Source organism: Lycium ferocissimum, chromosome 8 (assembly GCF_029784015.1).
Source record: "Lycium ferocissimum isolate CSIRO_LF1 chromosome 8, AGI_CSIRO_Lferr_CH_V1, whole genome shotgun sequence".
Classification (NCBI taxonomy): domain Eukaryota; kingdom Viridiplantae; phylum Streptophyta; class Magnoliopsida; order Solanales; family Solanaceae; genus Lycium; species Lycium ferocissimum.
This window is the reverse complement of record NC_081349.1, coordinates 53,527,324-53,539,932: the sequence shown is the minus strand read 5'-3', so window position 1 is coordinate 53,539,932 and position 12,609 is coordinate 53,527,324. Positions and strand designations below refer to the sequence as shown.

General features: G+C 39.0%; 1 protein-coding gene across 2 annotated transcripts in view; it reads right to left on the bottom strand.

Moving 5' to 3' along the window:
* LOC132068743 (uncharacterized) overlaps positions 1-4,767 on the bottom strand; it is a 40,665-nt gene extending 35,898 nt beyond the window's left edge. The window contains exons 1-6 of one of the 2 annotated variants that reach the window (XM_059462431.1): positions 4,615-4,767; positions 4,296-4,523; positions 3,292-3,351; positions 3,117-3,209; positions 2,251-2,479; positions 326-432 (exon numbers count right to left, since the gene is read on the bottom strand). In XM_059462431.1, the coding sequence (XP_059318414.1) occupies positions 326-432; positions 2,251-2,479; positions 3,117-3,209; positions 3,292-3,351; positions 4,296-4,523; positions 4,615-4,620 (723 nt within the window). In that variant the 5' untranslated portion in view covers positions 4,621-4,767. Of the gene's footprint in view, positions 1-325; positions 433-2,250; positions 2,480-3,116; positions 3,210-3,291; positions 3,352-4,295; positions 4,530-4,614 lie in introns of those variants that run through there. The other variant, XM_059462432.1, reaches the window with a different exon arrangement.
* Positions 4,768-12,609: the final 7,842 nt, after the last annotated feature.

Genomic DNA, 12,609 nt, shown 5'->3' with positions numbered 1-12,609 from the left:
GAGGGCAGGAACAAATTGGAGACAATAAAGCATATATGCTAAAATGTACCAGATCAGGAAAAAGAGGGCAGGAACAAATTGGAGACAATAAAGCATATATGCTAAAATGTACCAGATCAGCCTCACCCACGTTAATAATGAAAATGCGAAATCATATAAAATAGTATGTTTAAGAGAAGCTATCAGTATTCATCAAAAAAGAGAAGCTAGATGTACAAAGGGAGGGATATTTTCAATCCAAATGTCAAAAGATGTCTGTACACGGAGGGATTTTTCAATGCAAATGTGAAAAGATGCAGATGATAAGTAAGATTTGTGGACAAACCTTATCTAGAATGCCAAACACGATTTCATACAACTTCTGTGATATCTCAGGGCTGCTAGAAGGTGCGTATGTAAGAGCCTTTAGAGCTTGAAGACGCCGTGCATGAACTTAAAAAAGACAAAGGAGCATCACCAACATCATCCAGTTAGACAAAAAGGCAACCATATGAAACAAATTTAACTAATTAATAAACAAGCTCTGCTTGCAGTGGCCCTAAGAATGATATATAGAAGTTAACAACATCATGTCTGAGAAATTCCTGTCAACCCAACAGATCTTAGAGAATGAGTTGGTTCATAACTTACTTATAGATCTGTTATTTATTTTTTTAATCAAGTAAAGTATTTCATTAATCATAACAAAGCCATATACAAGAGATATAACCAAAAAAGGAGAAACCTACAAAATATGGTTCTCTCCAAAAGACACCCAATACTCTATACAACTAGGAACTACATGGGTGCACCAAAAGAAAACAAGGGAACGAAGGCTACTGCTCAGTTGAGCAAAGCACATCTCCGTCCCTTCAAAAGCTCTCCTATTTCTCTCTCTCCAAATGACCCACATTAAAGCAAGAGGAGTAACATTCCAAGCCTTTTGCCTTCTTCTCCTAGCTCCAGTCTTCCAACTGAACATCAACTCTTACACGGATATTGGCATCACCCATGAAAGGCCGAACCATCTAAAGATATCCCACCATAACCTTGTTGCTAGATTGCAATGCAACAAAATGTGATCTACGTCATCACCTGCCTCCTTACAAAGGAAACACCAACTAATGCAGACAACATTCCGTTTCGTAAGATTCTCTGCCATCAAAATCACCCCTCTAGCAGCTAACGAAGTGAAGAAGCACACCTTCCTCGGCATCCTAGGAATCCACACCGAATCAAAAGGAAAACTATCTTCCGACCTAACTAGCAACTTTTCGTAGAAAGACTTGACAGAGAACAATTTGTTACTCCCCACCTCCCCGCACAAAGCATCGGGTCTATTAACTGGCTCGCATTGCTTATGAAGTACGGCTAGCAATCTCTGAAACTCAGCCACCTCCCAATCCTGGAAATCCCTCCTGAATCTCAAAACCAAAAAGTCCCATCCCCTTTTGTCCCCCTAACTTGCTGAACGGACATCTCCCTTTCACAAGAGACTCTATACAACACCAGAAATTCATCCTTTAGCACCAAACCTCCACACCACTTTTGGCCCCAATATAGATCTGCTATAATAGCAGCAAAATTCAAAGAAAATAATGTCATAGACAAATTAAAGTACATGGCAAAAATTTTGAGATCAAGTTGATAGCAGAGCAACTATGTTTCTGGTGGGTGCGTATTCAGATTACAAGAATTCCTTCTTCACCTATAAATAATCTTGAGGAGATTGAAAAGGTTGCATTCAACCAATGCAACAAGCTAAAAGAATCAGTTGGTCAAACATCGAGAAAAAACGTTGCATCTTACATCTCAGGTTGTTGCATCCTATTTTAACCCCCCAAAAAAAGGAAGAAATAGGGTGGTTTATCAATTCCAACTTTGGATGGGATGGGCAGGACCATTAGAAGAGGGAGGATGTGGTCTAGCCCTTATGATTGTTTGGAGGGAGAGAAATATGAGAGCTTTAGAAGGAGTAGAGAATGATTTGCGCAATTGAGGAGTAGCCTCTTATCCCTTATCGCTTTTTAGTACACCACGTGAATCCTATTTGTAGAGAAGATTGGGTGACTTTTTTAGAACCCCATGTCATTTATAAGTTATTCCTTTTTGGTATAGTACTTGTATACAGGTGTTTCTACACCCTTCATTCATAAAATTGTATTACTTCGTCAAAAAAAAATAAGAAATATTGATATGATTATTGTTTAAAAAAAGAGCTATAATTAGAATTGCAACTAAAAAGAAGTGAACAATAGTAGTAGACTTTACATTCAACATCTTCATTTAAGGCCTCTGATGTTAACCGATCTACTATTCTAGGTACCACGTCAGCTCTTGTCACCCCTCCACCTGCATCAATATCAGCTAAAGCATCCCAGTTTGGTGTAGGAATCCCACCACCTGAACTTACACCTTGCGAACCACTGTCTGAGAGAATTCGGGCCAGGTAATAATAGACATAACGTAGAACAGTCCGATCCTCACACTGTTGATCAAGCTGTGATGTAATAAAAGAAAGAGAAGAGTGGGCAAATTTTTCATAAAGCTTAACAGAAATATAATAAGTCATTCAGTCCAGCATAAAGTAATACAAGGAAAAAAACAGAAGGTCACCTCTGGCATATGACCATAAAACAACTTTCACTGATCCAAAGTCTGCTTAAGGAAGCTTAAGATATTTTTAACAAAATAAATCACTTCTTTCCTTGAGTAGAATAATCTACAATCTTCTCCAAATAAAAGGAAAATAACATCTTCAGAGTGGAAAACTCCGGCAACTACCAAATCCCTCACCACAGACAACAGACAAATTTTTGGGCTAAATTTATGCATACCTGCTTGTATCAAAGGCAATGCTAAAGAACAAACAAGAGAAATAAGTTGTCAAAATGCACTTTTGCGCCAGATAGCCAAAATTTTCAAGACACGTTTAGCGTTCAAGCTCTAGATACATACCATCAGCTCAGCTATTGAACCATTTCATGTAAATAAAAGTCAAAAATGCTCAATATATGCTCTCTTTTGGTATTATTCTCAAGTCTTGCAAACTAAAAGTTCTTTCTAGAGCATTTTTTTTTCTTTCTCTGGGAAGAAATAGCCAATGAATTGCAGAAACGGGAGGTCGTAAGCCATACCATAAGAAGAGATGGTGCTAAAGAAGGATCAACAGAATTGTATACGGCCAGTTTGGGGAAAACATGATGAACCAATTGCCTCTGAGAACTTTTCTGCAATTAATCACAAACAAAAAGAGAATAAGTTAATAAAGAATTTTCCAGTGGAAAGTACAAAGTGAGAAAGCTAATGTACTTGATCAGACGTGGCTGCTAGCTCGTGGATGCTCCTTGCAAGTTGTGCATAAGAAACTGGCTGTACAAAAAAGTCAAGCAAATGGAATCAGGTACACTAAAGATCAGAGATATTCGAATAACATTTGGTCAAAGACAAAATGTCCCATTGCCTTCAAAACGTACACCTTTTAGGTTAGCTAGGTCTAGTCCTATAATATGAATTCCCAAAAGCTGAAAGGGACATTTTTCCTTCTATAACACCAACGAAGGGGTGGAACTATTAATAAGCTTGTGCATTGTGCACAACGGAGGTTTAGAAGAACAATTATGCACGAGAATGAAGTAAGCAAGAAAGTAGAAATATACAGTGGTGCACCCATGTTTATCAGTTGATTATTATCTTTTCCTGTTATCTCCATTTACTAATTGTTGCTCTTGAGTTCTGTGACTATAATATATCAGTGTTTGTGTGACGTGAATTGGAGGTCGCTACACTGCGCTGTAAAGTCAGCTAAATGAATAATCAACATCCATTTAGACCCGTAATTTAATACTCCCTCCGCCCAGAATAAGACAGTTTTAGCAACAACAACAAAAAATTGTCCCAAAATAATTGTCACTATAGGAATTCAAGACAATAATTTCCAACTGTACCCTATATTGAAGAACTACTACTTCTTAATAGTGTCCAATTCTCAAGAAACATCTAATAAATAGGGGCACCATGATACCTTGTATTTGGAGTGAAAAGAGCTATAAATTTTGACTAACAATTTAAAATGTATTATTTCATCATATTGATTTTAGAAGAATTGGCTCCTGTACAATAGCCCGCAAACCGCCCGCGCTAGGCAAGCCATGTGCGACGAGCTCGACCCAGAAGGCAAATTCCCTACTTTCGTAGGAAGAGGGTTTCGAGCCTGAGCCCGATGCTCAACCAACTGAGCCACCCTTGGGGGTAAAAAGTAGTCAAATTGACTCTTGAAATGGGGAGAGAAGAGAAGGAGTATGTAAGAGATTTACCTTTTTCTTTTGTTTGGTAGGCATAATGTTAGCACGAACAGCTTTAGCAGCAGAAATAGTATCAGATTGGATCTGCATAAGTGTTCCCTTCTTCTTCCGATCAGCCGGTACTGCGGGTGGTGGTGCAGCAGCAGCAGCAGCAGGTGTTGACGACGACTTTGATGAAGTCGAAGAAGTCGATGACGGGTCTGATGTTATCAGATCCATTAATGTCGTCCCCGACGAATCCTGCATCAAAAGAGAAACGAAAATTAGAGTAAATTTGTGATCAGATTTGAAATGTGGAATCAAGAAGACTGAGATCGGTAAGAATATTTACTGCCATGACTGGTTGGTGTTCAACTGAATTGGAGCAGAGACACTAAATTTATGAAATGCACATCGATGGGTGCAGAGAAATCTCTGTAAATTCTTTCTTTCTTTGGAGAACGCGAGTTGCGTTTTCCGCTCTACACGAGTTTTAGCGAGCAAATGGCAAAAATGGTCTCTTGTCTTTGGTAGTAAGTTCAAAATAGTCCCTTAAGTATAAACTGATCAGTTTCGATCCCTTAATTTTCTCAAAGGTGAGCTTTTTTGGTCCCCATCAGATATTTTCTAAACTGTGTTTGTTAAATTTAGTCGAAACTGTTAATAGAAGAAGTTACCGTCAATATCCCAAAAAACTCGGCATAAAAAGCTACACCATACACAAAAAATGGACGAAAAATAACAGAAATTGCATTTCAGAAAGTTGCACAAGACTTTTGAAATAGACCAAAAATAACATAAAGTACAAAAACTGTACTTCCAAATGTGAGTTTCCATTAAATATTTTTTATTTCCTTAGTTCCGATTTAATAATCAGAGTTTGACAAATATCTAACAGAAACGAAAAGTGCTCACTTTTGGCAAATGTAAAGGACGATAACTGCTCAAGTGATACTTAAGTGGCAAACGTAAAGGACGATAACTGCTCAAGTGATACTTAAGGGACTATTTTAAGCCTACTGTCAAAAAAAAAGGACCATTTTCTCATTTTTAGTTCCTTCAAGTTTTAAAGTAGGTCTAATTTTTTCCTAGTCTTTAGCGGTTATACAATAAGGTAAAGTGAAGAAATATGTAAATCAACACAAGTATTTTCACATGGAAAACTCCTTGCTCAAGGGAGGAAAACCCACGACCTACCTTTTGTAGGATTTTCTCAAACTCCACTAAATACGAGCAGTTTTAAGGTTACAACTCTATGTACACCTACGGAACTGTTCCAAACAGTACCTTCCACTCTCCTAAATAATTCCATCAATTGCTGGCTCCCTCATCTAACTTTTTCAATGACTCTATCCAATCAATGAATTCCCTTACAAACACAAAACAAAATCTACTACATTCGCTATGAATGTAATCAAGATCTTGTCTTGGTCCCACAAGAACCTAACTACTACTACTCAATAAAACTATAGATAAATCGTGATAAGAGCAGGTTTTTTCGCTGTCGTAGTCTCGAGACTCTTTGTGTTGCCTCTACTCTCACTCTAATGTCTCTCTCTTTGATTGTAGTTATGCTCTAAGCTAATTCCTCGTGTTCAATTTATGGTAATGTTTTCATACTTGAACTCCAATTCCTTATATAATTGGATTGCGTCTTAATTCCATTCTCCAAGTCTGTGTGAAACAATTTATTCCAACAGCCTCCAGTTCTTCATCTAAAGGACTAGTTCCTTTCAGCAATTCATCTTCACTGTTTCCTACTTAACCAGTTCCTTTTTGGAGATCTGTTAAGGATCTGGTTCTTGCATATCTTTGTTCCTCTTATTTGTATGTTGATTGTCACGTGTACAGAGTTTGTCAATCATCAAAACTTCATAAGATCTTGAACTATGATTGAGACCACAACATCTCAACACAAGATCTATCAGGGATTGGGAGAGGTTGCAAAAGTCATGGCGTGTGCATATTTATATTCTTAGTTCTCTTGCAAATGTCACATTTCATCACCCATTATATTTGATCACATCAACCTTCATCTTAGGCCAGTAAAATACCATTCTGGTCTTTCTATAGGTTCTCAATTGTCGAGAGTGCCCTTTTAATGAGACTAATGATTAGCCTAAGAAAATTTAATCCTGAGGTTACCTCAATCGTCCACAAAAATTCTTTGCTCAAACTTGATGATTTTTTGTTGTAGGGTATAGTTAGGTTTGCAACCAGGGTCTGTAGTCAATTCTGTGACTAATTTTAGGGAGGTTGAGTGTCACAACCCAACCGGAGGGTCATGACGGGCACCCGGAGCTAACCCACCGAGCACCTCTCATCTTACTTCCACAACCATGTCTAGGTGAGCCGCATGGCTAACTCGCAATTCATATGCATCAATAACACCAATCTTATCAGGCAAGGCACTTTCACATATACATCATAAACTATGCCCGTATACACACACACACACACACACACACACACACATATATATACACAAGCCAACAAGGCTAACAAAATGATATACAAAATACGAGCCGACGAGGCTAAGGGACATCTAGCTATACACAACTGTCTACGACCCCTACAGTTATATGAAACATCATCATATAGGCGGGGAAAGGCCCCGCCTATGCCCATATGTATATACATAAAAGGATAGTACCAACGGCTACGGCTCGGATCAAAATGTGAGCTCCCCAGGCAATCTCTCGGGATATACGGACTAAGGATCAAGTCTATCTCCCCGTCCACCGCGCACGACGCGGCGTCCACAAATAAAAGGACGTCGCACGAACAATGTCTGCGAGTATGTAAGGCATAATCAATATCATAATAGAAACTTAAAGGATGACATGAAATAGAAGGATCGTAAGATAAGAGAACTATCTATATATATATATATATATATATATATATATATGTATACGTTGAGACATTCATCATATTTGCTTACTCTTTTTTCTATGGAAACTCTTCATACATACGCATACATATATCATAGTACCATACCCGACCATGGAGGTTCGGTGTCACACATACCCGACCATAGCAAGGCTCGGTGTTGTCCATACCCAATCAAGCTTGGCGCGCGCGATGAATATCATACTCGGCCATACAAGCTCGGTGTTACATAATGGTCATACATATATACATACATATACACATAGGAGTACATAAGTAGCGTCAACATCATCATCATTAATATATCTTCCTTTAGAGGGCCAACTATCGTAGGATGAGAACAACGATATCATGAGAATATCAACAACCATGAGCTCTAGTGATTCTAGGAACAAAGTCATCTTGGAAGACATTATGGAATTCACGTGAAGGTATACAACAAGGGGATCATGGCTTATGGAAAGAAGGGTTAGCCTTACATACCTCATCGTCTTCTTAACTACTTAACGTTCATCTCCAAGATTGAGAAATCTACATTTAAAAGGATTCATACCATGGTTAGGTCTTAAAGACATTCTTAAATTCAAACTAGAACAACCCATGAGCTAACGAAAATTGGGCAGCATTTCCCCTATTTCATTTACTTCAACCATATCGCAAAATAACTCCCAAACAACTATAATAACATCCATAATATCATAACCAAGTAGTCATGTTCCATTAAGTCTCAAAATTCATTCTCATATTCAACTTATATTAACAACTTCGCACCAACCCTTTGCACAATTGCATACAACACTTCCTTATCATCATTATTACCTTCCATAACAAGATTATACTCATAACATTCTAACAATGATAACCCAAGTTAAGTTACTACTCAAAATATCATGAAATCTATATTTAAGCTTTATTTTCTACTTCCTTCCCTCACCCAAGTTATTCAACAACTAAGCATGCTTAATATCATGAAATAGACATGAAAACTAACCTTTTATCTTATAGGAATGAGCCTTGTATCAAGTTACCAACTTGTATGAAAACCCTAGCTTCAACACCAAAGAAACCCTTGAAGTCTACTAACCCTAGTGAGCCTCCCAACACACGAATACCTTGATTCTTGCTATTTGATCTTTGATTTCCCTTGGGTTTGAGTGGAATATGCTTGAGAGAAGGTTCTAGAGCTTTTAAGAGATTGGGAGAAGTGGGAAATGAGAAAACAGAACAAGGGTCATCTATATAAATAAAATGGAAAAAGCTGCCCGACCCGATTATACGGCCATTTATATAGTCCATATAACTTATACGGTCCGTATAAATGGACCGTATAATCCCACCAGGGAAATGCCCTTCTCTACCACAGTTATACGGACTATTATACGGGCCGTATAAGTAGCCGTATAACTTATACGATCCGTATAAGTAGTCGTACAACCCCCAATTTTTCGAAAACTTCCCTCGTCGATTTGTTCAACCTCCAATCCTTATGGAACCTTATAAACACTTATATAACACCTCATTAACCATCTAAGAGACCCTATATCTCTTTCTCGCACACTACTAAATAAATATTAACTCAGTTATTGCGAAAACCTTTCCAAACATAACTTGCATTTCACTTCCTTTGACAAACTTAGTTCCACCGATTCGTATAACTTCAAAATCTTGTGGTACGCACTTAAAGCTATCAAATACTCTCCTTAATCTCATAGGGACTTCATGTTCACCTTAAGCTCGTGTTAGTCTACTCACAACGCAACAAGTCCGAAATCCCCGAGATGTAACATTGAGTCATGCTCGTGGCTATTAATTCCTGCATCGAAGTGGGTTCAACACATGAAATAGTATTCAAGGTTGGTTCTCCACTCAGCCTTCAAGATAATGCATCATCAAAATTGTTCTCTATCCCTTTCTTGTATTGTCCAACCCCATCAATTTAGCAACCCTTTTTGTTGCAAAGCAGTAGTCATTTTCTGTTTCAATAAGATAACTTACTCGGACTCGGGTGCGGGTATCCGACATGAGTATGAATTCGGGGGTCGGATTTGACATAATCTAAATTTTAAGATTCGGGAGTGCTGACCCAGGTATGAATATGAATATTAGGATTCGGCTAAGACAATACTGAACCACCCTGACTTTGGTGGTATATTGGAATCAACCTGGATAGTGAGGCATAATGGCACTAAAATGTACCAGTTATGGATGAAGGCAAGACTGTTAAGAAGGGACTAAAGGATTTGAATACATACATTGCTTCTTATAGACAAAACTACAACAGGCTAGACGGGGTTTAGAGATTGTTCAAGCTCAGATTGCTGCTCAACCACTTTGCCCACTATTGTGTTAAACAAGAGAATCTTTCTTGGAGTATATTAGGAAGTAGAGTGACATAGCGGAACAGGTTCTAAGGCAAAAATTCATGGCTTACTGGATTTCCTATGGTGATGCAAATACAAAGTACTTCTATGCTCAGATAAAGCCAAGAACCATTAGAAATTCTATCTCCTCTGTTTATGATGACTCAGGTAATAAACTACATGATCCTAAATGGGTGGAGGTTAAATTTATAGCTTTCTTTTCTAATCTCATTGGATCAACTGCTGAGACCTTGCCGTGCCCAAATGTGGAAGTTATAAAGAGTGATTCATGCCCATCACCCACAGAAATGTAAGTTGATCAGCCCAATTACAGATTAGGAGATTCTTGAAGCCATCAAGGTATGCCAAATAATAAATCTCCAAGTGTTCGAATTGTTTACTCAGAATTGGGAAATAATTAATGTTACACCTCGTAGTTTTGTACGTTGAGATTCGTTAGGTGTTAATTGCTCAATCGTAGACACTGGAGTTATTTTCTAAGATATGTGAGGTTATATGCACCTATATTTATGGTTATGAGGGTTTAAGTTCATGTAATAGGTCATGGAAGGATTAGAGAACAAGGGAATTAAGGAAATTAAGTTTGTTGAAACTTTGGAGAAAGGATGGGCAAGGTTTCATATGGTAATTTTGGCCTAACTTGAGAAAGGAATATCTCCTAGTATATCAGGAGTTTTGAAGTGAAACAAAAGCCCAAATTAAAGTTCAGGAAGTCTAGTTTCCAACGCAACAAACCGCGCGTCGATCCGACATCGGAATTAAACGTTATGAGCATTTTAACATGGCCGCCGGAAGCGAGGAATTAACCCTGCGCGAACGCGCCTGGGAATGGAGCGAATGCGCAGAGGAACACTGAGCAACTCTGCGCGAACGCGCAGAGCATTTTTTAAATATAAGAGCCAAAACCCTTATTTTTTCCCCAAATAATTCCCCAAAAAGCTCAGCACATATATAGGGGTGTGTGTATCATAAAAACTAAGGGATTGGAGTGATTTTGAGTAGCGAAGTATTAATCGAGGCTCGGGTAGCGGATAGTTGTGATTATCGTATCGTATTGAAGTGGATCTTAGCTTGAATTCAAGGTGGATATTGAAGATATTGCTGTTCTAGTAAGAACAAGGTATGAATCTCTCCTTAATAATATTAATTTAGGTTTACTTACGAAGATAGGGCTATTAAATAGCCGTATAATGAATTAGTTAGTTGTGAAATCGGATAAACATCGTGTGGGATGTTTTATGGAATATTTTGGTATTGATGATGATGTTGTTGATGTTAGTGTTGTTGTTGTTGTTGTTGTTGTTGGTATTGTGATTTTGGGCTAGGGATATAAATAGGGGAGAGATATTGCCCGAATTTCGGCAGATTCTAAAAGGAATTAATTTGAAGGCTTAAGACAAGCATATGACGATAAGCCTAACAATTGTATGAATGGTTTTATATGTATATTACGAGACTATGAATGATCTTATGTAGATTTCAAGACAGGAAGTAGGTTGGAAAGTCGAGAAGTAAGCTTCAGGTATGTTAAGGTTGTTCGTTCTTCTCTTGGCATGAACCCATATATGGTAAGAGCGTTATGAACATTATGACTAGAGATTTGTAAAAGTAGAGCCTGTCATATTGTTGCATAGTTTCCGAGTAATATGTTATTCTTTATGAAAATATATCCTCACTGCCCCGAGTTTATAGAGAGACGGGGAGAGACGTATTTACGATATCGGTGTTTTTGGCATATACATGGTATACATATATTTTATTTAGCCTGGCCTACGATTCAGTGAGACAGACATGCCTGGCCTACGGGTCGAGAGGCAGACATGTTCGGCCCGTGGGTCGGTCGAGGACGGTTGCACCGCTACACGGTCGGTCACACGGTGTCGTGGCCTACGGGTGGGTGAGAAAGATTGCTCGGCCACTTGGTCAGTGAGATTTTATAGTTGCCCGACCACTTGGTCAGTGAGATATATGATACTATTGCATTGCATTTCATTTGAGACAGATCATTCTAGGCATTCTTTGGCCTCCAGATTGTATTATTTTCAGTTCAGTTTCAGTTATCATTTGCCTTACATACTCGGTACATTATTTCGTAATGACGTCCCTTTTGTAGGAAACATTGCGTTCATACTGCCGGTACAAATCGATAGCGATGAGACCTTTCCGGTGGCGAGGAAGCGATATCGGCGATTGGTGAGCTCCCTTTTTGCGGAGTTGCTAGGTCTTTGGAGTCTCTCCCTTTTTTATGACAAATTGTATGGGCCAGGCCCTGTCCCGACCATGGTATAGTCATACTTTCCCTAGAGGCTTGTAGACGAATCCTGTATATAGTGTGTCTGTGTGATAGCCTGGTCGGCTTGTATATGTCTGCTGGATACTGTTGGCTTTGTAAGATCATAGTAGCTTCGTCGGCTTGCTCAGTTGTGTATATATATTTTGGGTGTGTATGCCCAGTTCAGACGAGTTAGTCAGTATTTATATATATATATCCAGATTGCGGCCTCGCCGGCTTGTTGGTATTATTTGTGTGCAGGTTGGCCTTATCGGTTTAAGCTAGGGGTTACTTCCTAGAGTTTCAAACTTAGAATGGTTCGCTCGGGCCTAGTTTGGCATCGTCTGCAGGTACGCTCCAGATTTGGGGTGTGACAAACTTGGTATCGGAAGCGGTACGTCCCTAAGTCTCTCGCCTTGTCTAGTAGAGTCTTGTTTATAGATGAATTGTGTACCACATCATATTAATAGGAAGCTACAGGGCATTTAGGAATTGGTTACCTTTCTTTTAGATCTAAATCGTGTTGCAGAGCTAAGTCATAGGAGATTTGGGTTAAACTTACCCTTCCATATTTGTACACAGCTATGCCGGTAACTAGGAAGATTGTAGCTAGTCAGAGAGATGATACGGCAGCTAGTGAGGGGAACTGATGGCTACGCACAGCGGTGAGGCCCGGTGCGAGAGCCGAGGTGAGACCTACCTCGCTATCTTTGACGACTCCACCGCTCGAGGAGCTTTTGAGAGAGGCAGACTCCGTCCCCCTCCCTACCGACGAGAGGTCCAGGAGGCGGACTTTTGACTC